Genomic DNA, 27,878 nt, shown 5'->3' with positions numbered 1-27,878 from the left:
GGTGTAGGCCGTCACTGTAGATAAGAATTTGTTCTTAACTGACTCTCCTAGTTAAATAAAAAAATATATACTTTCTTTTTGCGATAATAGCCACATCATATCGCTATCTAACAGCTAGAGCTCAACTGGCTGTGGTAAGTTAGCTACTAGCTAGCTAATTCATTCTCCTCATTTGAAAGGGGATGAAACATTAGCTAAATAGCAAATAGCTCAGCACTGGGAAATATACACTTGTTTAGTTTTTTTTATTTGAAGTTAAACAGCAGTTACCTTGTCGCCTACATCAGTCAACTAAACAGTAGCCAGTTTCTGCTCTGCTTGCTTTTACAACTCAGAGAAAGAGCGCAACACACTGACAGCAGCTGCCTTTGGTCAACTCTCCCGTGCTGGTCCAGCCAGTCTTCCAGAAGCTTTACTTTTCACACAGCCTGTCCGCCCGCTATGTGGTGTCCACGCGGTGCTATATCCAGCCAGCTGAAAACACGAAACAGCCTTTCCGACCGCTCTGAAGCGTCCGCATGGTCCTAAAGCACACCGTTACCTTTTTTTTAATCACATTTCAATGATAAAACTGGGGGGGACAAAAGTACAATTTCAGAATGTGAGGGGGGACACTTCCTTGCATTCAACAAACATAATGCAAGGTTGAGTTGACTTTGGTCATTTATAACTTGCAAAAATGTATTTTTATATATATATATATATATATACATACAGTGGGGCAAAAAAGTATTTATTCAGCCACCAATTGTGCAAGTTCTCCCACTTAAAAAGATGAGAGAGGCCTGTAATTTTCATCATAGGTACACTTCAACTATGACAGACAAAATGAGACAAAAAAAATACAGAAAATCACATTGTAGGATTTTTAATGAATTTATTTGCAAATTATGGTGGAAAATAAGTATTTGGTCAATAACAAAAGTTTATCTCAATACTTTGTTATATACCCTTTGTTGGCAATGACAGAGGTCAAACGTTTTCTGTAGTCTTCACAAGGTTTTCACACACTGTTGCTGGTATTTTGGTCCATTCCTCCATGCAGATCTCCTCTACAAATGAATACATACCATACAAAACGTAACATATCACATGAAATGGATGATTGACATCTACAAATGAATACATACCATACAAAACGTAAAATATCACATGAAATGGATGATTGACATCTACAAATTAATACATACAATATAAAACGTAACATATCATACATAATGGAGTGTCTTGAATTTACTTTGAGAATAATATAAAATGCTCTGAGCCCACTTATTTATCAATGATGTCGCTCTTGCTGCGGGCGATTTCCTGATCCACCTCTACGCAGACGACAAAATTCTGTATACTTCTGGCCCTTCCTTGGACACTGTGCTAACTAACCTCCAACTGCTCTTAAACGCTAGTAAAACCAAATGCATGCTTTTCAACCGTTCGCTGCCCGCACCCGCCTGCCCTACTAGCATCACCACCCTGGACGGTTCTGACCTAGAATATGTGGACAACTATAAATACCTAGGTGTATGGCTAGACTGTAAACTCTCCTTCCAGACTCATATTAAACATCTCCAATCCAAAATCAAATCTAGAATCAGCTTTCTATTTTGCGACAAAGCCTCCTTCACTCACGCCGCCAAACTTACCTTGTAAAACTGACTATCGTACCGATCCTCGACTTCGGCGATGTCATCTACAAAATAGCTTCCAACACTCTACTCAGCAAACTGGATGCAGTTTATCACAGTGCCATCCGTTTTGTTACCAAATCACCTTATACCACACACCACTGCGACCTGTATGCTCTAGTCGGCTGGCCCTCGCTACATGTTCGTCGCCAGACCCACTGGTTCCAAGTCATCTATAAGTCTATGCTAGGTAAAGCTCCACCTGGGGCAGCAGGGTAGCCTAGTGGTTAGAGCATTGGACTAGCAACCGGAAGCTGACATGGTACAAATCTGTCGTTCTACCCCTGAACAGGCAGTTAACCCACTGTTCCTAGGCCGTCATTGAAAATAAGAATTTGTTCTTAACTGACTTGCCTAGTTAAATAAAGGTAAAAAAAATAAAACATAAAAAAATATAAAAAATCTCAGTTCATTGGTCACGATAACAACACCCAAACGTAGCACACGTTCCAGCAGGTATATCTCACTGATCATCCCCAAAGCCAACACCTAATTTGCCCGCATTTCCTTCCAGTTCTTTGCTGCCAATGACTGGAACGAATCGCTGAAGTTGGAGACTTTTATTTCCCTCACCAACTTTAAACATCAACTATCTGAGCAGCTAACCAATCACTGCAGCTGTACATAGTCCATCTATAAATAGCCCACCCAATCTACCTACCTCATCCCCATACTGTTTTTATTATATTTACTTTTCTGCTCTTTTGCACACCAGTATCTCTATTTGCACATCATCATCTGCTCATTTATCACTCCAGTGTTAATCTGCTAAATTGTAATTATTCATTCCCATGGCCTATTTATTGCCTACCTCCTCATGCCTTTTGCACACACACTATATATACTTTCTTTTCTCTACTATGTCATTGACTTGTTTGTGTTATTGGCTTGTTTATTGTTTACTCCATGTGTTGTGTTGTTGTCTGTGTCACACTGCTTTGCTTTATCTTGGCCAGGTCGTAGCTGCAAATGAGAACTTGTTCTCAACTAGCCTACCTGGTTAAATAAAGGTGAAATAAAAATAAAATAAAAAAGAGTTTAACAATGAGTGAATGAGATATGTATCCAATTTCAAACCACCTATGAACGTGATTTGAAATGTGGCTTGAAATACACTCCATAACTAAATGTATGTGGACACCTGCTCGTCAAAGATCTCATTACAAAATTCTGGGGATTAATACGGAGTTGGTCCCCCCTTTGCTGCAATAACAGTGTCCACTCTTCTGGGAAGGCTTTCCACTAGATGTTGGAGCATTGCTGAGGGGACTTGCATCCATTCAGCCACAAGAGCATTAGTGAGGTTGAGCTCTGATGTTGGACAACTGGGCCTGGTTTGCAGTCGGCATTCCAATTAATCCCAAAGGTGTTCTATGGGGTTGAGGTCAGGGCTCTGTGCAGCCCAGTCAATTTAATCCACATTGATCTCGTCAAAACTTTTCTGTATGGACCTCGCTTTGTGCACAGGGTCATTGCCATTCTGAAACGGGAAAGGGCCTTCCCCAAACTTTTGCCAAAGAGTTGGAAGCACAGAATCGTCAAGAATGTAATTGTATGCTGTATTACTAAGATTTCTCTTCACTGGAACTAAGGAACTGGAACTAGCTGGAACCATGAAAAACAGACTCAGACCATTACTGCTCCTCCACCAAACGTTACATTTGGCACTATACATTGGGTCAGGTAGCATTTTTCTGGCATCCACCAAACCCAGATTCGTACGTCGATTTGCCAGACGGTGAAGTGTGATTCATCACTCCAGAGAATGCATTTCCACTGCTCCAGAGTCCAATGGTGGCGAACTTTACACCACTCCAGCTGACACTTGGCGATCTTAGGCTTGTGTGTGGCTGCTCGGCCATGGAAACCCATTTCATGAAGATCCCGACTAACAGTTATTGTGCTGATGTTGCTTCCAGAGGCAGTTTGGAACTCGGTAGTGAGTGTTGCAACCAAGGACAGACGGCCTACGTGCTTTACGGCTTACGTGCTTCAGGACTTGGCAGTCCCGTTCTGTGAGCTTGTGTGGCCTACCACTTTGCGGCTGAGCTATTGTTGCTCCTAGATGTTTCCATTTCACAAAAGCAGCACTTACAGTTGACCGGGGCAGCTCTAGCAGGGCAGCCTCCCGGGTGGTGCAGTGGTTAAAGGCGCTGTACTGCAGCGCCAGCTGTGCCATCAGAGTCCCTGGGTTCGCGCCCAGGCTCTGTCGTAACCGGCCGCGACCGGGAGGTCCGTGGGGCGACGGACAATTGGCCTAGCGTCGTCTTGGTTAGGGAGGGCTTGGTCGGTAGGGATGTCCTTGTCTCATCGTGCACCAGCGACTCCTGTGGCGGGCCGGGCGCAGTGTACGCTAACCAAGGTTGCCAGGTGCACGGTGTAGCCTCCGACACATTGGTGCGGCTGGCTTCCGGGTTGGATGCGAGCTGTGTTAAGAAGTAGTGTGGCTGGTTGGGTTGTGTATCGGACGACGCATGACATTCAACCTTCGTCTCTCCCGAGCCTGTACGGGAGTTGTAGCGATGAGACAAGATAGTAGCGACTACAATAATTGGATACCATGAAATTGGGGCCATGTTGAAAGTCATACAGAAAAGTTTTGACGAGATCAATGTGGAATAAATTGACTGGGCTGCACAGAGCCCTGTGTGCTCAATTTTAAACACCTGTCAGCAACGGGTGTGGCTGAAATAGCCGAATCGACTAATCTGAAGGGGTGTACACATACTTTTCTTCATATAGTGCATCTTATTCCATGTGCTTTTTGGCTGTTCGGACTGCAGGAAAAATAACAGATTTGAATGAGATATGCGAAAAAATTGGATTTGAGTCACTTCAAACGGCCAAAGTAAACAAGGCTTTACAGGCCGGCTCCTTTCACGGGCGGCTGATGAAATTCAGCGCTGACACGGAGAACAGTGCTCTTTGACACTGCATGGTGTAATTGCAGAGATCAGCCTTTTGTGTAGCAGAGAGCAGCAATCACAGCAACCAATTATAGCACAGAGAGTGGAGTTCCCACATAGAGATGCATGTACCAGAACTCACCGGTAGAAGTACATCACAGGGTGTTTACAGTAGCTGGTTCCGGCCAGGTTTCTCGGTCTAGTGGATAGGTAGGCTCAATCAGTTGATGTATAATTCCAAATCGAATCCCAGCCCAGCAGCCCCTACCCCAAGGCCCTTGATGTACGGCAATCTGGAAGCATTGGATTGGAATCTAGCAATCCGTTTCCCACTCTGGTCATGACACCCCATTTATTATGGACTCGCATGAGACTGGTAGACTTTATTTATTTGTCAATTAGCTTGTTCATTCATTTACCTGTAATTTTTCCCTAGGCTGGCTCTTGCTGTACATTATCACTTGAATTTGACGGTATAACAGAGTGTTAAATGTGTGTGCCTTAAATTCCCTTTGAACCATGGCTTAGAGTGACCACCATTGAAGTCTATCAAACTAAACATAATTGAAGAGGAGGAGCAAAACAGTTTTGAAGTTATAGCTCTCCCAGGAGAAGCTGGCAGAGCAGTGACTTTAAAACTTCGGGGTGAAAATTAAGTGTTTAGATCACATAGATACGTGTCTTCCAGAAACAGAACACTATCAAATCACTTTCATCCCAGCTAGCACATTTGGTTCCTTGGAAGTGGTGGGAATGTACGTTTTTGGTTTCTCATTTGTTCTGGGAATGAAGCCATATGTTTCCTGACCGATAAAACAAAGTTATTTAAATGTTCTGAGAGCGGAGGTGAAAATGTTGCATGTTCTGGGAATGTTTTTTAGGTTGAAGGCAGGTACTAATAACATTTAACTATGGTTTCCTGGAAGTTTTGTCATTCTGAGAACAGAAATAGGTTATTTGGAGGTTTTTGAATAACTTCCTAAAAACTGTCACTGAATGTTTCATTAAGACTGTTTGCTTAGGTTATCTGTTTTGAAGACATGGAAATTCATTTGTTTAGGCATAAACACATGTATTTTGTGAGGTAAGGTATTAGTGAGAATTGAACCTGTTCTGTGTCCATGGAATTAGGGAACCACCAGGATGGAGCTACTGAAGTCTAAGAATGGAACAAAAAGGGCCAAAAAAATTGTGGAAAATAAGTCTGATGAATATTTTCTAATTGGAGTATGTTTTTTGAATAAGGATGTTGATTTGGGAAACCCTTTTGAAGTCAGGAAGATGGTGAAGGCGTAGGGAAGTGGATGCAGTCAAAGTAACCAGGAGTGGTATGGTGTTGATATCGTTAGTATCCAAAGAGCAAAAGGAGCATGCATTGTGGCTTTTGAAATGATCAACTCATGGACAGCTTTGATTTTCAGAACAGGGCACCGGTAAAAAGTAATATCTGACATCCCGTTGGACACTGATAGTCAATATCTTAGGCTAAAATGTTCAGGAGTGTCATGAGTGCGCTGAGAGTCGGGAAGCAAGTTCAGGGAGTGCGTTTTAATAAATAAAACAATGCACCACCATGAAAACAGAGTCAATAACACCTGAGGAAAGAACCAAGGGGAGTGACAGATATAGGGAAGATAATCAAGGAGGTGATGGAGTCCAGGTGAGGGTCATGAGGCGCAGGTGCATGAGACTGGTGACAGGTGTGCGGGATAATCAGCAGCCTGATGACCTAGAGAGTATACGTGACAAGGAGTAGTTAATGAACATCGCTTGACCTGTATGGAGAATGGGAAAAAGAAGAAAAGTTTATTTGTATAATTGATGTTTGATGAAGTGTATCTACCAGCCTGTAAAGCTGGGATATATAATATATGCCCTAAGAGCGTTCGTGCAAAACCCAATGCAAATTAAGAAGTGTAAAAAGTTTGCAGACGGAAGGAATATGTTATCTAAGAGACTGTGAATGCAAAATGTTACAACTGTGGTGGGGATCATATTATTGAATTCCCTGAGTGCCCTGTCAGGGTGAAAGAGGCTGAGGTGTCAAGGATCAGGGCTGTACAGCAGATCTCCTAGGTGGAGGTGGTGAAAAGCATTTGAAGGGGCAAGAGGCCACAGTTCTGAAGAAGATATTGTTGTTAATGTTATACATCAATCAAGTGATCTGGATACACTTATTGTGAAGAAGGTGGATTTTGTAGCATTTATAGCCACAGTTATTAATTGCACTTCACAAGTGTCCAAGAAGCTGGACATCGTTATATCTGCAGCCAATACATTTTTATGCCTCTAAGACTTAATGGCAGACGGACTACTGTCGCAGGAAAATGTCCCGCCCTCACAGGATGAGCCTGTGTAGGGACCTGATTAGAACAGAAAAGCAGGCTGATTTAGTTGAATTTACATTTAGTTTGTATGGAAGTTTTTATATACAGTACCGGTCAAAAGTTTGGGCACACCTGCTCATTCAATGTTTTTTCTTTATTTTTACTATTTTCCACAATGTCAAGAGTGTGCAAAAATGTCATCAAGGCAAAGGCTGGCTACTTGGAAGAATCTCAAATATAAAATATATTTTGTATAACACTTTGTATATTTTGTATGATATAACACATTTTTTTCATTACTACATGATTTCATGTGTGTTATTTCATAGTTTTGTTGTCTTCACTAACATTATACAATGTAGAAAATAGTAAAAATAAAGAAAAAGTAGGTGTGTCCAAACTTTTGACTGGTACTGTATATGTATTATTTTTTTACCCTGCATTTTCTTCTCAATTTTTGGGGATCTTTATTATCCACCTGTACAGTAAGTGGCGGAATGCAAATATAATTGTTGCGAACGCCATTATACCGAAGAAGCTGTTTTGTTGACGCTGAGAACAGAATGTATATGTTTTTAAAAAGCATTCTTAGAACATTCTTAGAATGTTCTTTATGGAAGGTTTTCTTAAAGTTCTGAGAAAAAAAACATAAGGAAACCTGTTGGAAACTTTTGCTTCAGTATTGAAATTCCCACAGAAGAATGTTGTTTCTTATCATTCTCTGAACTATTTGAGAACATATCCAATGTCAAACCAGTTGGAGAACATTCCTAGAAGATGACCAAAAATGTAATTAAATGTAACCATGTTTGAACTTTTAAGGAAACGTTTTGTTAAGTAATGAAATGCCAAGAAAATAAAGTTAATTTGTCAAGTTCCTTAAATGTGCTGAGAATGTTCCAAAACCAAGCATTTAAGAGGCACCATTCCCAGAATGTTGCGGGAAGATTGTATGCAAAATAACCATAGCACAACCACGATCTCACCAAGAAACATTATGGTTCTCAGAATGTTATGGTTCAGCTGGGATATGACAGAATATGTGATGCTATGGGTTCTATCTCATCCTTTCAGCTTCCGCATTATGTTCTGCTGCTGTTACGTCTCCTGGAGATAGTACACCTCCTCCGGAAGTCATTCTATCCGACAGTAATGAGGAGCTGAGGCAGCGATGGAGACGTATGTCTCTCAGAACGTGGACCATGGTGCTTGTCGGAGGTCTGTCTGACGTACGTACCCAGGGAATGCTAGCTAATTAGCAGTGAGCAGAGAGCTTAATCCCCATCTAAGTCATTAGGCAGAGAAACAAACAGGGCCCTCTGCTCTGAATGGCTGTAATTAAGAAAGATCTCTGACACCCAGCTACATGTTGCAGTCGTCTAAACTCCACTCCTCTGTCAAAACAAACTTCCCCACTCCCTGCAACCTTCCCGTACCCCTCACTCCCCCATCTACCCCCTATGTCCCTCTACTCCCAAAATCCTGGCCAGGACTGATACGCTGAGTAATGAATCCCCTTAGCACTGCTGTAATGCCACCCTGAATATGAATGTAATGATAGCTAGCGCTCTTTTACTCCCATAATCCCTTCTTTGCTTTCATTTATTCCTCTTTCTTTCCTTGATTTGAGTCATCCATGGCATTATTTGCCAGTAATTCAAACTGCCTGGATATTAGAGTGAGCTCTGGGCAGGCAGGCATGTACCTTTTAATTTATCCCTTTCTCCCCTGGTGGGCTGGCGCAACATGTCCTATTTATAGCTGACAATCAAATGCAGTGACGGATGCGCTTCTTGCTGACATTGTTTAGGTCTTATCGTGATTGTACTGGATATTTCAGATCAATCTGTCCTGAGATCCATAATTACTGCATGTAAACATCAACCGTGCCCTGCAGTCAGTCATGTTCCTACACCAACACAATTGCAAAAACACTGACGCAGACAATCACACTGAATTACACACTTAGAAGCTAGTTACACATTCACATGCTGCCAGAAAGACACGCTTACAGAGCCAGTGAATGACGGGGTTTTGTGATGGGTTTGTCCACAAGAAATAGAGTTCAATGCCTAAGGTGAGATCAAGGCTGTAAACATTGCTTTTTTTATTATTCAACATTGAGAGATGGAATATTGATCTTTGACCTTGTCAGTGTTTACATGTCACTCTTGTGGAGGAATGGTTTGAGGCACTGAGAAAAGTGTTGTGGTTAGAAAATATTTTGTTAAGCAGTAAATGTCTCACCTCATACATACAGGCACATTCATAAGGCTGCATGCATCTGATACAGTATGTATAGATTTCATGTGATGTGGAACATAATGACATGCACTGGGGTTAGGTTGGGTTGGAAGTTCATGTAGGATCGACTGTAGGCTAGGTAGGCGCATTGCTTGAGTCTTAAAGTTACCAAAGCATATTCAATCTGGAAGATGGCAGCTCTTTTCAACTGGCCCTAATTGCTGGTGCACAGTCACCTTAATCCGCCTCTGGAATGAATAAATTAACAAAGCATTTTCCTACATTCCCTTATGCAGATTAGAGTGAGTGTTGACACCTGGCCCACACTTGTGAAGCAGCTGTTGGAGATGGGAACAATCCAGGCTTGTTTAGATCCAAAATACCCCAGGTGGCCTGCCGCCACTCACTCCCACCCTCTCCCACTGCTCTGGGCTAGTAGACCACAGAGACGCACAGTCAAACCCTAGCTCTTACCCTTTCACCTTTGAAACTATTGATGATTTCTGAGTTCACGTTGAAGCTCAGTTAGGGAAATAACCTAAATTAACCCCTGATTACAGTGAGGACTAATGTAGCCACAAGCAGGCAGCAGCATCAATGAATTCAGCTCAATGTTAGTTCAAGTTGTACTCATGCATTCTGACCACCATTTCATGCATTACTGTACTTACAACATTAAACATGGTGCAGAACCCAGTGCAAACATTCCATACAGTAGCTTTTATTCGTAAAGTCAGTGTTTATGCTCATAGCTGCACATTTCTATTTTCCATTAACAGGATTAACAGAACTTCAAGACAGCAGTTTGATCATGTCCAAAATCTCCCAATAATTATGCTAATTGTTGGGCTGACTATTTTCAAAGCTTACAATTTCCACACAGTATCTCTCTTACTATTTTCCGTTTGAATAAAAAGAGGAAAAGAAAGGCAAACAACGAGGCCTTTTTCCCTTGTTGAATTCTTTGACTTAATTACTTCCGTAGCATGGCCTAACCCTCAGGAGACCCTGTGGATTTAGGTTTGTGATTAGAGACAGAACGGCGGCACATAGAACCTAACCAAATGAAAACACCAACTTCAATGTGCAGTTAGGGGGAGAATAAAATGCTAATGTTTAGCATTTTAATTAAACAATATCTTTCTGAAAAACCACAATTTATTTAACGTCTACAGTATTTCCTTTTTACAAATCACTATGCTCATTTCAATATCTTGTTTCCTTTCCCAGATGAAAGATGGCAACATCATCAGTATGTAAACATAACATATTGTAATCAGGAGTGTTGTGTTAATTGACTATTTGGCTTATTTGGCCTTTTCTAAATGCACCTCGCTACTGCATTGTGAAAATGCAAAAAAAAAACATTAAGCACTCAGTACTGGCACCCCTTTGCAGTCCATTTCAATGGTAGTCAGTAATTAGACTGTACACACACACACACACACACACACACACACACACACCCCACTGCGCACGCACTGGTTGAATCAACGTTGTTTCACATTTACAGTTTAGTTTGTAGACGCTCTTATCCAGAGCGACTTACATGAGAAATGAAGGTTAAGTGCCTTGCTCAAGGGCACATTGACAGATTTTTCACCTAGTCCACGTCAGTTCAATGAAATTATGTTAAACCAACGTGGAATATATGTTGAATTGACATCTTTGCCTAGTGGGACAGGCCTGCAGTCAAAATATGGATTAAACTCCTATTATCTGCATGGAATATTATGGCTCTGATTCATTTGTAAAGAGAACATAATTGAAATGGTCTGGTCTGTTAGCATATAATTAATAGAAGATAATGTCATGATCAAAGATTTAGGAGAATGATACCTGTAACCTAAGAATTTACTTTATGTTTTTATGCTATGCTATTTACTTAGATGTAAAAGGAATATTAACTTTTGATATTCATATTCATCAGGTCCTCAGCATGCATCAGGTTTAGAAAGATGACATTACTTACAGGTGCTTTGGATTAGACAGGCTGTCCACTCGACATTAGACTGGACCAGGTAGTATGACTATGGTCAGCTCATTCTCATATTCACTATATTTCATGTTAGACACACAATATTCATATCAAGAGCAGGAACATGAGGGTTGATGTATGTGCTGTGATATGGGAAAATAACTTTGTAGTGTATGTGCCTTGCCTAAGTGTAGTGGCAGATCGAAGCCATTAAAAAGGGTGTAAAGTGGCAACTAATCCATTCGGACTGTAATTGCTTATTAACAAATGGCCCCTTATATGATAATGTGGATTTGGCAGGCAGCTGGAGTCGTGTTGATTAGAATGTTGTGACATATCTCCAGGTCGTCAGTGTGGCCAGCAGTGCCTCATATTTCACAACACATCTGCATCTTCATGCCAACACATTCATCTTGTACAACTCAGTTTGCATTTTCTTTGGAAACTTTCAAAGTAGCAAAATGAAAGCCTTACACCCTAATATTGACAAAAACACAAGCTGTATGTTTCCATTCCATACAGTTTTACCATAGCTGTCATTGTCAGTAATCACCCTTTGAGTACTGTTGAAGAAAGCTGTGTGTGTGGGTGTGTGTGTGTGTGCATGTGGCAGCATCAAGTGCCACATGAGATGGATTCTGAATAGAGAGTGAGATGGGTCTACAGGACTTCAATACTAATGTAATGCTGTGACTGACAGATCTAGTAATCCTTTGAGAGGTACCTAGAATAAATCAGCTTTTCTATGGGATTCTCAAGTGCTTCTAAGATTATCCCCTATCATGCAGTACTCTCCTCAAATTAAATGTATCAGCCTATAATGGATGGCAATAACATGACCACGCTCTCTCGCATCCCTCACACTAATTATACATTTACACCATTGACATATTCATTCACACATCAAATCAATTAAAGCATTATGTACATGTTCTATAGTTCTTTTCTCTTGTCTGACAGGTTGTGATACAGCCTGGAATCAAACCAGAGTATGTAGTGACACCTCTAGCACTGAGAGCCACTCAGGAGCCCCATAGCCTCATATTGTTATGTAATTCTACGGTTACTTTTTATTTTTACTTTATTTTGATTAAGTAAATATTTTCTACTTCTTGAACTACACTGTATGTTAAGAGCTTGTAAGTAAGCATTTCACAGTAAGGTCTACGTTGCAGGTGGTACCTGTTGTATTCGGCGCATATGACAAACTACATTTTATTTTAATGTTACCATTTCCATGGAAACTCCTGTCCATGGTGGTGGAACGGTGTGATCTCCTTGGACTTTGCATTCCTCACAAGTGTTCACTCTTCCTGTCTGTTTCACAAGAGGAACACTTTCTCAAGGGCATCCTTTAAAACTGTCCTTTTATGCTCACTGATTCCCTCCCCTGCTTTAAAGTGAATTCCATAAATCTATCCATTTATTTAAACTTTATTTCTCACTTCATTAGTTTCAGGGACAGTGTGGCTGGCTCTGAAAAAAAGTTAGGCTCCGTTGAGAGAGAAAATGTAATTTCACAGTCAACTTGCTGTGATATATTATTTCGCAACAATGGAGTGGGGCAGATAGGAATCCCACTTAGTTTCAGTATTTTGATGTAGCAGTACATCAGAGATTGGTCTCTAGGGAGGCTTGAGTGTTGGCAGGTGGCAAACATAGCAAGGACTATGGTCTCAACTACAGAGACCCTACACATTTTGGTGTGAATGACTTTTGCAGAAAATTACACATTTTACATACAGAGATAAATTAAAAATGTTAATCTCTTGAGAGCACAGCTCATTAAATAATAGCTTGATTGAGCTTCAGTAAATAACTGATTTGTAGAGATTGTCGTGTGACAATCGGGGCCAAGAGATAATGAGATGATAATATGGTACTGTTTTGTTCTACATAATTCTATACAATGTGGGTGTCAGTGTTATGTATTTTTCACCCGCACGGCTTTGCACATGCACACACGCCCACACAGATCAGCCAAATGAAAGAATCAAAGACATAATTTATTCCAATAGCTTTGCAGCTTATTTGCTGTGCTACAGCATCACACATTGTCAAGCAGAAACATGGCACGACCTGATAAATGTGTCTCGCTTCATTAGCTGCAGTCTCTCACACCATAAAACACTGGGAGTCTCTATCGGCGATGATAACACTACATACCCACCTCGGGAAGGAAGGGAGAGTAAAAGATTTAAAAAAGAATAGAACAACAACTGATATCATGCCAAATTGTCCCGACGCTTTTCAAAGCGTTTTGTTTTGGCAAATTAGATCAGAGCCACCATGAAGCCAGGAAGTCCTGGACCTAGAGACATCTTTAATACCAAGTGTGGGTGTACATATGTGTCCATGGAGCTCAGAGTTTGCTGTTCTTCTGAAACTGTGAGACCAAGCCCAGCACCTGCTCTGTGGCTGTGATGATTTTATTGTGCATGTAGGCAGCGCTGTTGGATGTGGTCTCCTGCAGGAAGTATCTGTAGTTCACCATGATGCCACAGGAGTTGGCCACTCCACGCGGGCTGGTGTCTGCATGCCAGTTCAGTCTCCACATGGTGGCGCCGTTCTGCAGGTGGAAATTGGCCACAGGGTTTAGGGCGTAGCCGCGCCTCTTCTCTCCATAGAGGTACCAGGCACAGAGGCGCATCAGGGCAGGCTCCAGGATGTGGACCAGGTGTTCAGAACGGGTCCAGTCACCGGTGCTGATCAGCTTACGCAGGGCATCCAGGGCGTTGGTATCAGGGGTTGTGTTTGTGACATCTGCCACCTTCCCCCACTCGCAGTCAGTTAGCAGCTCCACGCGGCCCTCCTTCCGGTGCTGGCTAAGCAGGCCCTGTAGCCAGGAGGAGAAGCCCGGGATGGGAGACAGGCTGGAGAACTGGGACATGTGGGGAAACTCACTCTGCAAAGACAGAAAGATAGACTAACTCTCCTGAGGTAAACCTCCTTAGTATGAAACAACTCTGTCTACACCAGTTAATAAACAATACCAATGTGGTATTATAGAGAGATTAGAAATACTTATTATTAAGATACATTAATTGTATTAAACTTTTTGGTTAAAATAAGCTAAATTATCTGTCAGTGACATTAGATAATTTAGCTTGGTAAGAAGAAAAATACATGAAGTGAATTATCACTAAGATATTTAGGCTCACTTTCTGCAGTGCCCTGCCCTCCCTCTCTCTCACTTTTAATACCTTCCATCCAAGCTTTCCGTGTACCCTGCCCTCCCTCTCTCTCACTTTTAATACCTTCCATCCAAGCTCTTGACTCTGGTCCCTATTCCCTAGTGCCTCTCTGCCATCATCACATGCTGCCTGCCTGCCGCCAACGTTCCACACTCTTCTATCTTGCCCTTCTTTACAAGCTCTCTTCCTTGCCCTCTCTCTTCTAATCCCTGGCATTTCTCTCCCTCTCTGTTCTGTTGACTCTTGCTTGTCAAGGCTGTTAAGGTACAGAGCTGTGTGGAGTGTTGATTCACAGGAAGGAGGCAACGTGTGTCAGATAACTCCTGGAAGCAGATGTTGGAGTGTGCCTTTCCTTCTCCCACTCTCTCTCCCTCTCAGCCTCTTTCTCATTCATTCCCCTGTACTTCAATCACACGAGTTAGTGGATCTGAGGAAAACCATGTCAAGAGGTCACTTTCCAATCATTTCATCAGTTTAATTTACTGTAAAACCTTGGACAGCGGGCTTAGAGCAGGCGTGCAATCCACAGACCTGAGAGATGAGGACAGCCAGAATGAGGGAGACAGTAAAGGTGTGGTGTAACGCTGAAAGACAACGGGATCCTCCTCCCTTCTTCCTAAATCACAGAAAGATCTTTTCTTTTCCTTCCTCTCATCCATCCATTATTATAGTGGTCTCCCAGCGGCTGTGGAGCTTTTCTATTCCCCTTGATGTGGGGCGTAACACTGCCATGGCACTGCACACAGTCACAGTCCTGAGCCAGCCCAGAAGCTCAACGTTCTTAGTTTTTTCCCCCCCAACTGATATGAGGGCTATTAGGATGGCCATGGGATAAATCCAGAACTCATAGGCCACAAGAAAAGGCTTTGTAAAACAAAATCAAGTTTCTGCTTCAATTCGAAATCCTCAGAGTTCAGACGGGACTACAGATTAGATGTTCAAGCCCTACAGAACAATGTACATCCCTCAATAATTTTAACCAATGTTAGGAGTGCTTACAGAACAATGGAAAGGCTAGAACACTTAGGCCAGGACTAATAGTTGCGGTAAAGAGGTCAATCGAACTCGACCAAAACAATGGAATTGCCATGGAAACGCATGGGGGAAAGGGCCGTGGGGGAAAGATCCCGAGTCTCCTCATTGGCCCCCAGCAAAATCAGCCTAGATTTAGCCTACATTGTCTTTCACACTGTTGAGGTAAAAATCTGAGTACAATACTTGTATGGATGCCAACCCAAACACGTTCATGTCATCATCACCAATCAACTGCATTACAGTTAAAAACGACTTGACTACCACCAACAATTTATGTATGCTAGCTATGCTAACCATCTTATATGAACAGGAGTTAGCATTTAGCAGTCACTTCTTATAAACCCAAATATATCCAAATCGGACTTAAGTAAACACATTGTGGGCCAGTTACAATACATGAATCATGACGGATTTGATGAATATCCACCTTGTTAGATTAGATTTGTTGAACGTGCGCCAATCTGGTCAATAGAACAGCCAACATAACATTAACTCCTTTACCATGTCGATGCTGCTGAATGTATATAGGGCTACTGTACAAATCAACAAGACACACAACTGCACAGACCACTTACTCTAAGCATACAAGCCTATACTCTATCAGACTATCAACTACCCTCACATCAAAACCATCTGAAATGTCATTATTTCGCTCTCGGTCTTGATTGATGTGTGGAGATGGTTATTCAATCATGCTGATATCCGCTCTTTACCCTGAAAAACATATCTCAGATGCAGGTAGAACTGCAATATTGTGAGAGAGTATTTGGCTTAATTGAGAAACTCAAATGACTAAGAGCAATCAAAAAAATAGCCAAAGCATGTTATATAACCTAGACAAGCTATCTAATCATAATAACCACTCCTTTCACGCGGAAATGACCTCCAGCTTATGTTGAACTATTGCTGTGATTGACTGCCATCTGTTTACTGGCCGTGGCCAGAAATGCTTGGTGACGTGAGTGGTTCTCTGGAACTTCTCTGGAAGAGTGAATGGAAATTATCAGGTGACATTGAAGCAAGTGACAAACAGAGAGTAAAGGACCCTGGAGCTGGCTAATAAATCAACAAACTACGATACAGCGGAGCAGCTGGTTTTCCTAAGAGACGTTCCACAGTGTTCAGCTAGTCACAGGCGAAGGGCAGTCAGAGTCTTTCTGTCTGCCTGCTCATTTAGACAGTGGTGATGTCATTCTCCACCCACCTGTAGCTCCCGCACAACTCTCTTGATGAGGACGTTCCCTAGCTCCACCCCCTGCAGGCCAGCCTGGGTGGAGGAGATGGAGTAGAACACTGCTGTATTGACTTTGCTCACATCCTCCTCCGAGTCCAGGGTAGCAAATTCTCTCACGATACTCTATTCGACAAGAGAAACAACATTGTTGGAGTCAGACACAGTCAATTATCAAAATGTGGTTCATGACCTGAAAAGAGGAAAAGTAATATGAATCCACATGACAGCCAAACAAACTTATCAATTTATGCATTCTTTCATATTCCATATAAACCTCTGACCTGTATGTTATCAGATATGTCCTCTGTGAGTGCCACATGCAGGACAACCAGTGGCTCCCCTGGCATGGCAGCGTGGGTGAAGGCATAGCAGCGACGGTACGGCCCAACTCTACGCTTTATATCTGTCCAGTTCCTCACAGGGTGCACAGCTTCGTACCTGGCAGATCATAGTGATGGTTAGATATGGGTTTAGGGTAGAGGTTGACCGATTATGATTTTTCAACGCCGATACCGATTATTGGAGGACCAAAAAAGTCGATACCGATTAATCAGCCGATTTTTAAAAAAAAACTGTATTTGTGGAGTGTTGATTCACAGGAGGCAGCAGGAGGCAATTACAACAATACTGAGTTAACACTTACTTTAACTTAATATAATACATCAATAAAATCAATTTAGCCTCAAGTAGATAATGAAACGTGTTCAATTTGTTTTAAATAATGCAAAAACAAAGTGTTGGAGAAGAACGTAAAAGTGCAATATGTGCCATGTAAGAAAGCTAACGTTTCAGTTACTTGCTCAGAACATGAGAACATATGAAAGCTGGTGGTTCCGTTTAACACGAGTCTTCAATATTCCCAGGTAAGAAGTTTTAGGTTGTAGTTATTATAGGACTATTTCCCTCTATACCATTTGTATTTCATTAACCTTTGGATGTTCTTATAGGCACTTTAGTATTGCCAGTGTAACAGTATAGCTTCCGTCCCTCTCCTCGCTCCTCCCTGGGCTCAAACCAGCAACACAACGACAACAGCCACCACATCGAAGCAGCGCTAATAGCGTGCAAAGCAAGGGAAACAACCACCCCAAGGCTCAGAGCGAGTGAAGTTTGAATCGCTATTAGCGCGCGCTAACTAGCCAGCCATTTCACTTTGGTCACACCAGCCTCATCTCCGGAATTGATAGGTTTGAAGTCATAAACAGCGCAATGCTTGACGCACAACGAAGAGCTGCTGGCAAAACGCACAAAAGTTCTGTTTGAATGAATGTTTACTGCCTACCACCGCTCAGTCAGATACTTAGATACTTGTATGCTCAGTCAGATTATATGCAACACAGGACACGCTAGATAATATCTAGTAATATCATCAACCATGTGTAGTTAACTAGTGATTATGATTGATTGTTATTTATAAGATAAGTTTAATGCTAGCTAGCAACTTACCTTGGCTTACTGCATTTGCGTAACAGGCAGTCTCCTTGTAGAGTGCAACGAGAGAGAGGCAGGTCGTTATTGCGTTGGACTAGTAAAGTGTAAGGTTGTAAGATTGGATCCCCCGAGCTGACAAGGTGAAAATCTGTCTTTCTGCCCCTGAACAAAGCAGTTAACCCACCGTTCCTAGGCCGTCATTGAAAATAAGAATGTGTTCTTAACTGACTTGCCTAGTTAAATAAAGATTAAATAAAAGGTGTAAAAAAATATATATATATTTTTTTTAATCGGCACCCAAAAATACCGATTTCCGATTGTTATGAAAACTTGAAATCGGCCCTAACTAATCGGCCATTCCGATTAATCGGTCGACCTCTAGTTTAGGGTGTGTGTGTGTGCATACTGTAGAGGTTTCTGTGTTTACTACAGGGGCTTCTTACTGGCTGATCTTTTGCAGTATCTCACAGGGGGACTGCCAGGTGATCCTCTCCAGACGCAGCAGACCCACAGAGAACCACTCAGACAGCAGACTCTTCAGAGTGCCATTCAGGTCCTGCAGGTAAAGGGGGGGGGGGGGGGGTGGAGATTGGGTAAAAACATCAGAATCCAGAGGTAAAATACCTGTGCGCTCTGGCCAGCTACTCTTGTTAGTCTGACAGGTGGGAGACTAATCAAAACCACACAGGATGTATACTGTAGATGCTATTGTGTTGCTGACACTAAAAAACATAGCTTGTTATATTTAACTCTGAACAAAAACATCTGCTTACTGATTAAAGTGATAATTAAACACGTAACCTCAGAGCCCCACACTACCAGTCCCAGCACCTGACTAATGTCATCCAAATAGGATGACACTCACAATGAGCTGCCATAGTGCTTACTAGTGTTTTTGCTCTTTTTTTCCCCTCAATCTGTTCTAGTGTAACCCTTATAAAAGCGTGATGAGCTGTTCACTGCGTTATCTAGTGACTGACGGCAGCATTAATAATATTCAGCCTAGCTTCCCTTACAGGCTGGTATCAAAGGCATGACTGACAGTAATTGTTGTTTGCTTGCTTTTATGTATGTTTTCATTAGTGGTAGTGAATATGGAACAGGTTGTTCTGAAGCCTACAGTATTGTATTTACATTTTTTACCTTTTATTTATTTAGGGGAACCCATTGAGACCATTGCCTCATTTCCAATGGTACCCTGAGCGCAACAATTCCATAAAATATTTTCCAATAAAAACACACAAATAAAACTACAATTTATGCACCATTTTCTCAACAATACACTTTTTAAATACTCAATCAAAACAATTACAGCTCTCACTCATGTTTTAATACCTCAAAATTGAGGTGAGGTATGCTGGGGAGACATAGACCCAGGCCTTGAACTTCAATAAACGCATCCCCATATGAGCAGGGTATAGTCCTCTTCCAAATATCTGACTTCATTATGGCAGAGAGAGGCTCTCTCAAAAAACAAACAGTACACACATTGAGGGATACCCAAATCCACACCATTACACCTGGCTGCATGAACTCAAATGTACTCCATCTGACTTACCTAATAAAGGTTAAATTAAAAAATATATATTTTTATATATATATATTCATTTGCATATATATATATATATATATATATATTACACACACACACACACACACATATACATACATATATATACACATACACACATATAAATAAATCAAATTTACAGAAGCCCCTGGGCAAGTCGACAGCCAAACATGCCTACGTTCACTATGAATTATATGCACTAAAATTGCTCACCCAACAAAAAACATGGATCATTTTCAGGCCTCAATATGAAAATTTAGGCCTACCCCTTCCAAAGTAGCCAAAGGAATTGGTTATTCTTCACGAAACACTCATTATTTACATATTTACTTATCTAGATGAATTCCTCCCTGGAAAGACACTACTTTAGAGGTACCACATCCACATAACCCACAGGGCCAAAAACTGAAAAACCGCACATTTAAAAAAAATGTGTGCGTTTGTGTGTGTGTCTGCTCGCTCACACCAAAAAAGCCAAACTTAGAATCTGATAACAGGCACAAATACATAAATCTGAGATTGATAAAACCCTGAAGAAGCATTGATATGCTGTGTGAAAATAAAACCGCAGCTGCCGCCTTGTCTCTGGGTGGAAGGAGCTCACAATTCTTAGTCACGCAAAAGAAAAGAAACTCTGGGGAAAATCTGTATTTCATTTGCATTCGTCAAGTTTAGTGACATGGAAGTAGGAGAGAGCGAGAGAAGAGGAATCAAACAAATACACTTGTTTAACCCCCCTTCTCTAGACTTAATGGCTGTGACAATAATGTGAGCTTTTGAAAAAAGCTTGAGATTCAAAGCCTTAAGAGAAAATGACTTAAGTCTTTCATACCAGTAAAATTAGGAACTTGTGTTGCATGCCACAGTTGCTACACAGTAGCTACACAGTAGCTACACAGCAGCTACACAGCAGCTACACAGCAGCTACACCGTTGCTAGATTACATGCACAAAGAGAACAAGAAGGAAACTGTGATGCATATAAAACAGGAACCAAAGCCAAAGTTATTCAGCTGTGCAGCCAAAGTTTCCATGGTGCAACAGGACAGCCCCTCAGCCCCCACTTCACTACGTGCCTTTTGCTCCAGTAGGCCTAGATGACGTGAGACTTAGGCTAAAATTGCTTCTGTGACAAACCACAACTAACGTACTTGTCAAATGTGAGGGACCACTACACTAAATTCACAGTAAAAGTATTTTATGAATCCCAGTTATTTTCCTCATCTCCAAGGTAATTTTGTGCACAGGTGAAGATGAATAAAAACGGTGGGAAAATAAAATCGATAGACTGACAGCAGGAAACAAATCTACTGTGGAATTCAAAGTGACACTTCTAAAGAACCTTAGTAATTGCAGTCTTGACCAATGTTCCCTCTAAGCTACGCGTGTGGTGCAGAAATATCAGCCCACAGAGAGAAGCACGAGATTGAACTTCACTCAACTTTCTAGAGCAGTGGTCACCGACTGGTCTATCTCCAAACATTTCTGTTAATGGGTAGACAAACTGTTGCCATTTTCAACCATTTCATGTACAAACTCTGCCTTCCTGGCGGGCCCAGTCTACTGCACTCTTCCTCAGCTGAGACTGACCATCAGATTCAGGCAACATCAGCCCAGTAAAATGAAAAAATGTAAAGCTAATTATTTCAAATGTATGCTAACTCAGCTGTGCTTAACAAGTAATACAACAACAGACAATATGCGGTGATAATGTATTGGGCCTATAGCTTACTGCACAAACCTCATTGCTATAGTACTGTTTATAATAGGTCAATGTTGTATAGGTTAACTAAGTCATCTTGCATTTCGACTCAAAAGTGATCTTGATTCAGAAAAGTTTGGTGACCATCGTTCAGGATTTTCCCTGTTAACACTATCAACGTCTCCCTTTACTGTGGCAATTGTGATCAAATCAATGCAATATTAGTCACTTTCAATTCAAAATACCGAAACAAAACAAACTATGCAAGAGATTTTGTTGTAGGCAGAACACACTACTCAGCCCGTACTCTACACAGACCGGTGAGGCATAAACAATCAGAGCTGCAGTAGGCCTATACGCAAATAGACCATTGCCATATATGGATCTGTGCCATTTACTTTGAACTGGACCGCATTTACAGCATGAGCGGTCGTGAGTAGATGCGCTTGTTTGCGCTCAGCTGACATGAAATTTGCTCAGCGACAAAACATTTTTTTGAGGGAACATTGGTCTTGACCATTTCAATCTTATTAGGCTAGGCCTATTTGATAGTTCAGAGTTTTTAAAAATAAATGTCCTGCTCGTCTTTCTGATGTTTTAATCACTATAACGATTATGAAAACCTCTCTTCCCGCAAACACATTCTAATGTAGGTGAGAGGCTCTCATTTACATTCAAGAGGGGCCATACTTGCAAAGTTGAACCTGGACCTCAGTCTCAAAATGCGCATCAGCCAATTATGATCGTCGATGTAGTTAGATAGAACACTATATTGCAGCTGGTACCATTAGGTAGCCTGGCACACAATAGCCCTATGCTAACCTCACCAGCTTTTTACAATTATTGTTTTTATTAACGAATTATGCGTCAGCCTATCAAAAAACTTAGACTTTATATCCACCAACCAAAGCCATTTCATAAAATAGATCAACCTGGCCACCAGAGGGATATTTTAAACCTCCAAATTCAAGGTTTACTTTTGTTCCACTAGGTCTGTAAAGTGTAGAGTCCCAATATTGCATGATACATCCTTGACTATTAAGTAGCGTTATATCGCATGCAACTAAGTCCACGATTTTAATTGTCTGATGCACATTGAGACAGAGGTCAAGGTTAAATTTAAACTTATTCTAATGTTGCAGTGTATGGAGGCCACATTTCTTTCCCAAAAGTAAGGGGGACATTGTATACAGTACAGCTATTTTCACCTACTGCATTGCCAGTGCCACCTTTGTTAAAGTAACTCCTCTCGTTATCATGGCAGATTTCTCAAACACAGGTAAAGGGGAAAAGAGCTGGTCCAGCAGAACATAACCAAATCCCTGTGAGACTTAACTAATCTATAAAGAGGCCAAATAATAACTGGAGGGAAGATGCTGGAAAACTAAACAAAGCATGTCCTAATTGATGACCAATTAGATGTTCCAGTTAAGCAATTTCATCTCTGCTTTTTCACCTCCATGTCCCACAGCACCCAAGGGGAAGCAAGAGGAACAATACTTGTATCTATTAAATAAGGTCTTTGTCAGACACACTGATGTGGGTACAAGATGGTAAATTGCCTCAGAAAGGGTTGGAGGGAGTGATGGGTGTAAGAGTATAATGTCTGATTGGACTGATCAGTGGCGGACTGGGTCCAGAAATCAGGTCTGGCATTTGACAAACCGGACAATGTTTTTTTTACTTGAGACCCCAACATGGACCATTTGTTTTATCCCTCAAGGCACACAGGCCCATTATTAGCCAGATAATGATAATTTTGTGAAGAAACAAAAACAAGTTAAGACAGGCCCAGTAGGCTAAAAGTGGACCATCCCATCTAGCATTTTCCCTAAATGCCAGGTGCCTAGTTGGAACAAAATCTTGCAGTACCTGTGGCACTCCAGGAACAGGGTTGCCTACCCTGGGCCAATGCTGTAATGGGGTTATTCTTACAAATCTGACCAAACAAACAAAAAATTCTCAAGTGTAATTTTTCATGAAGATTAGGATCTGTACATAATCTATTTCATCATTATTATTATTATTATTATGTTTCTGTTTATCAGATTATGCATTTTACAAACATTAAAATTCTCATTACCGCAAGTTTTCAAAGTCCAAAAAAGTTATAAATAAATCAATACGAAAATTTGCAAAATTCAAGCAAAAATGTACAATGTATTTAAAATAAGACACTTCCCCAAAAACTCAATATCTTAGTCCTTAGAATGGTACATTTTTTGCAGATGCATCATGGTTTTACAACTCCTTTTACTATAAACATTTTAAAACTGGTTTAATGATAATCACCCAGGAGATATGCTATGCTAACAGTAAATATAATAGGTTAGATTGTCAGATGGTCATGACATTTTAAAAATAAAACTAACGTACGTTTCTTCACTAGGGCAAAAGTCATCTGAGCTGAACTGTTCTAGCAGTCGGGTTGAAATGGGACACCAATATTAATGTAAAGGGGGGCTTCCACGTCATACCGCGTCAATAGGCCTTTTCAAAATGCCAACACTTTATTTAGTCCGTACATAACATAGGCCTGTATCTGATTTAACTTTGACACACACATTTTCAATTCATTGGGTACATTATATTTGGAACCTATTTCGTCTATTTTGTTTCTTGGCAATCTGTCATATATTAGCTTGTTTGTAAGCAAATCAAGTGTATTATGTTAGTGTTTCCAATGGAAATATGGCTAACATTTTCAATCACACCTGTCTGGTTATAGTGAAAGTTACTATTTTGGCAGGTGCAGTCAGACAATTATGTTATTCTCTTTTGCTTAGCAATTCCCCAAATGCTAAATGCTCAGGAATGACAGTCGATTCCAAGGAGAGAAACACCTGTGCTTTTATATATAATTCCTGACTGCACCCTATAGGAACAGGCTGTACCTGTCAAATATTTCCAAAACGCGAACGGAATTGACATTAACTGGCCAAGTTGTAAACAATGCCTTTACCCGAATATGAGGACTGTCACTTGCTTTAGATGATATTATTTCAAGCAGATCGGCACGTAGGTCAACCAGAAACTTCACTCCCGATTCCACCCTACTTATGTGATTAAGCAATTGTTTATAGCGAGGAGTCAGACTGTATCGTAACCTGTCCTCTACTTGCAGTATTGTAGCCAAGTCCCTTTGTTGAGTGTCGAGCAGCTTCCCTGCTAGCTCTGAAACTCCTTTGTGGTCAACACCAAAATCGTGTGACAACTTTGCTAGTAATTGTGACTTCTCTTCCTTTTCAAGGCTTCTGTAGAAATGCATAAATTCCACACTGTTCGATTCTGGGGGAGGCGGGGACTTCTCTCTCGTCTCGTATGTAGGTAATGGTACCACAACCCTCGTCAGTATTTCCTCCATGGATCTGACAGGGCCAGCCGAGGTGGACCGAGAGCGCACGCTTCGAAATTCCAAGGCCTCTACCTGTAAAACCGTTCCCAAAACACTTCGATGTTGCCAGCACCTCACACCACTACGCAATGTACAAATTATGTGCTGGGGTATCATCGCAGTCTGGACGTTCTCTCTTTACAGTTATAAATCGTAACACACGGAACACAACACAATCCGTTCCGGTGTCTTATTAAAGAGACAGTACTTTCACAACCGCCCTTTTCAAACCTGTTCCTCCAATGACACTCTCCCCACCTTAAAATGCTAGGTTAAATTGTGGAATATTTTTATCCCGCGTGGTCGATCTTTGCCTCTTGTGTATGAGAGAGCAATTATGTAACAAAAATAAACATATTGATTTGGAAAAGAGTGGACAGGTTCCACCCAGACTACTAAATTCCACCCAGACTCTAAAATTAAAACGATGTCTATGAACCTAAAAAATTACTTTATTAAATACATATTTAATTCAATGGTTCCCCCCCAAAATAAAAAATACTGAAACATTTTAAAAGTTAGACTTTTTAGATAAAACTATACTAAATATATTCACATTGCCAAATAGTTTATTAAAACACACAGTTTTGCAATGAAGGTCCACATTAGCCTCAGCAGCACTCTGTAGGGTAGCACCATGTTGTAGCCAGAGGAAAGATAGCTTCTGTCCTCCTCTGGTACACTGACTTCAATACAAAACCTAGGAGGCTCATCCCAGGTAGCAATATTTATCTGGGCTGGACCTGGCCCACATCGGCCACTTGTGTCGCCCACATGTGGTTTGGAATTAGGGCCCTGCAGTGGCCCAGATGCGGCAGCCATAACACAGCCAGAATTGACCCACCTTGTAACTACATTTCAAATCAAATCAAATGTTATTAGTCACATGCGTCAAATACAACAGACCTTACAGTGAAATGCTTACTTACGAGCCCCTAACCAACAATGCAGTTTTTTTTTAAATGCAGATGAGAATAAGAAATAAAAGTAACAAGTAATTAAAGAGAAGCAGTAATAAAACAATAGCGAGACAATATAAGGGGGGCACAGGTTAGTTGAGTTAATATGTACATGTAGGTAGAGTTATTATACTATGCAAAGATGATAACAACAGAGAGAAGCAGCGGTGTAAAAGAGGGGGAGGGTGGGGGCAATGAAAAAGTCTGGTTAGCCATTTGATTAGATGTTCAGGAGTCTTATGGCTTGAGGGTAGAAGCTGTTTAGAAGCCTCTTGGACTTGGTGCTCCGGTACCACTTGCCGTGTGGTAGCAGAGGGAACAGTCTATGACTAGGGTGGCTGGAGTCTTTGACAATAATTTTAGGGCCTTCCTCTGACACCGCCTGGTATAGAGGTCCTGGATGGCAGGAAGCTAGGCCCTAGTGATATACTGAGCCATTCGCACTACCCTCTGTACTGCCTCGCGGTCGGAGGCCGAGCAGTTGGCATACCAGGCAGTGATGCAACCAGTGGTGCTCTCGATGGTGCAGCTGTAGAACCTTTTGAGGATTGTTGGACCCATGCCAAATCTTTTCAGTCTCCTGAGGGGGAATAGGCATTGTAGTGCCCTCTTCATGACTGTCTTGGTGTGCTTGGACCATATTAGTTTGTTGGTGATGTGGACACCAAGGAACTTGAAGCTCTCAACCTGTTCCACTACAGCCCCGACGATGAGAATGGGGGCGTGCTCGGTCCTCTTTTTCCTGTAGTCCACAATCAACTCCTTTGTCTTAATCACATTGAGGGGGAGGTTGTTGTCCTGGCACCACACGGCCAGGTCTCTGATCTCCTTCCTATAGACTGTTTTGTCATTGTCTGTGATCAGGCCTACCACTGTTGTGTCATCGGCAAACTTAATGATGGTGTTGGAGGCGTTAGGTTCACCACTATTATTTTAAGAATGTGAAATGTCAGAATAATATATTTATTTCAGCCTTTATTTCTTTCATCACATTCCCAGTGGGTCAGAAGTTTACATACACTCAATTAGTATTTGGTAGCACTGCCTTTAAATTGTTTAACTTGCGTCAAACATTTCGGGAAGCCTTCCACAAGCTTCCCACAATAAGTTGGGTGAATTCTGGCCCATTCCTCCTGATAGAGCTGGTGTAACTGAGTCAGGTTTGTAGGCCTCCTTGCTCGCACACACTTTTTCAGTTCTGCCCACAAACCTTCTATAGGTCAGAGTCAAGGCCCGCGGGCCACATGAGGTCAGGGCTTTGCACCAATGCAAAGGTGACGCACCGAGCAGTAGGCTGCTTCAAATATTTATTGGCCAGCAGTCGTCAGCACACAGTAAAATTAACTTTCAGTACGGCAAAACGGAAGGTGGATACCTTAAGCCTTCTGTGTGGAGAAAGTGTGGCGGTACTGAAAGAGTATAATCTGAGACGACATTATGAAACGAAACACGCGGACAAAAACAAGAATATGGACATGGAACAAAGGCTACAAAAGGCAGAGGAATTAAAACGAGGCCTCAAATCTCGACAGGCTTCACAAGGCCAGGCTGCTGTCAAGGCCAGTTTTATTTTGGCAGAAGAGATCGCTAAATGAGCAGCTTGTGAAAAAGGGAAAAGATTTTATTGCATATTCCATTGCCCAGTTGTCAATTTTCATCCGCGGAGTGGACATGATTTGTATGAAGAGGTGTCAAGATGTGTAAATGAGATGGAGCTGCCTTGGGAAAAACTCGTGGGTTTGACAACCGACGGAGCACCTGCGATGTGTGGACACAGGAGCGGACTGGTGGCGAAGATACGGGAAAAGATGCTGAGCTGACAGCTTATCATTGTATCATACACCAGGAAGCGTTGTGCGGTAAAGCCTTGAAAATGGAGCATGTAATGAGCATCATCACGCGCACAGTTAACTTTATCAGAGCCAAAGGTTTGAATCACCGCCAGTTCAAGGCATTTCTGACGGAGTTAGAAACGGAGCATGGTGATTTGCCTTATCACACAGAGGTGCGATGGCTAAGCCAGGGAAAGGTGCTTCAAAGATGTTTCGAGCTTCGTGAGGAGATTTGTCTGTTCTTGGACAGCAAAGGGAAAGACACAACACAACTCCGAGACGAAATGTTTCTGTGTGAGGCTTTTCTGTGTGACATTACGAGTCATCTGAATGCAATAAACTTGCAGCTGCAGGGTCGGGATCGTGTACAGTGAAGGCTTTAAAACCAAAC

The 27,878-nt window shown here is 41.6% G+C and overlaps 1 protein-coding gene across 1 annotated transcript; it reads right to left on the bottom strand.

Annotated features, from left to right (window-relative positions):
* Positions 1–13,122: 13,122 nt before the first annotated feature.
* LOC139392891 (malonyl-CoA decarboxylase, mitochondrial-like) lies at positions 13,123–24,945 on the bottom strand. Its single transcript, XM_071141248.1, has 5 exons — positions 24,265–24,945; positions 18,475–18,587; positions 16,882–17,038; positions 16,571–16,723; positions 13,123–14,042 (listed from the first exon to the last, which is right to left on the bottom strand). Exons 1-5 carry the CDS (start codon positions 24,811–24,813, stop codon positions 13,500–13,502), a joined length of 1,515 nt encoding a protein of 504 aa, XP_070997349.1. The 5' UTR covers positions 24,814–24,945; the 3' UTR covers positions 13,123–13,499.
* Positions 24,946–27,878: the final 2,933 nt, after the last annotated feature.

Source organism: Oncorhynchus clarkii, chromosome 1 (assembly GCF_045791955.1).
Source record: "Oncorhynchus clarkii lewisi isolate Uvic-CL-2024 chromosome 1, UVic_Ocla_1.0, whole genome shotgun sequence".
Taxonomy (NCBI): domain Eukaryota; kingdom Metazoa; phylum Chordata; class Actinopteri; order Salmoniformes; family Salmonidae; genus Oncorhynchus; species Oncorhynchus clarkii.
This window is presented reverse-complemented; position numbering and strand designations above follow the sequence as displayed.

Excerpts from the sequence above, each read along its gene's own strand:
- LOC139392891 (XM_071141248.1), bottom strand. The coding sequence starts at position 24,813 with ATGATACCCCAGCACATAATTTGTACATTGCGTAGTGGTGTGAGGTGC. Across the intron at positions 16,724-16,881 it reads ACATATCTGATAACATACAG|AGTATCGTGAGAGAATTTGC; the intron begins GTCAGAGGTTTA and ends CTTGTCGAATAG. Across the intron at positions 14,043-16,570 it reads GAGTTGTGCGGGAGCTACAG|AGTGAGTTTCCCCACATGTC; the intron begins GTGGGTGGAGAA and ends CTGTCTTTGCAG.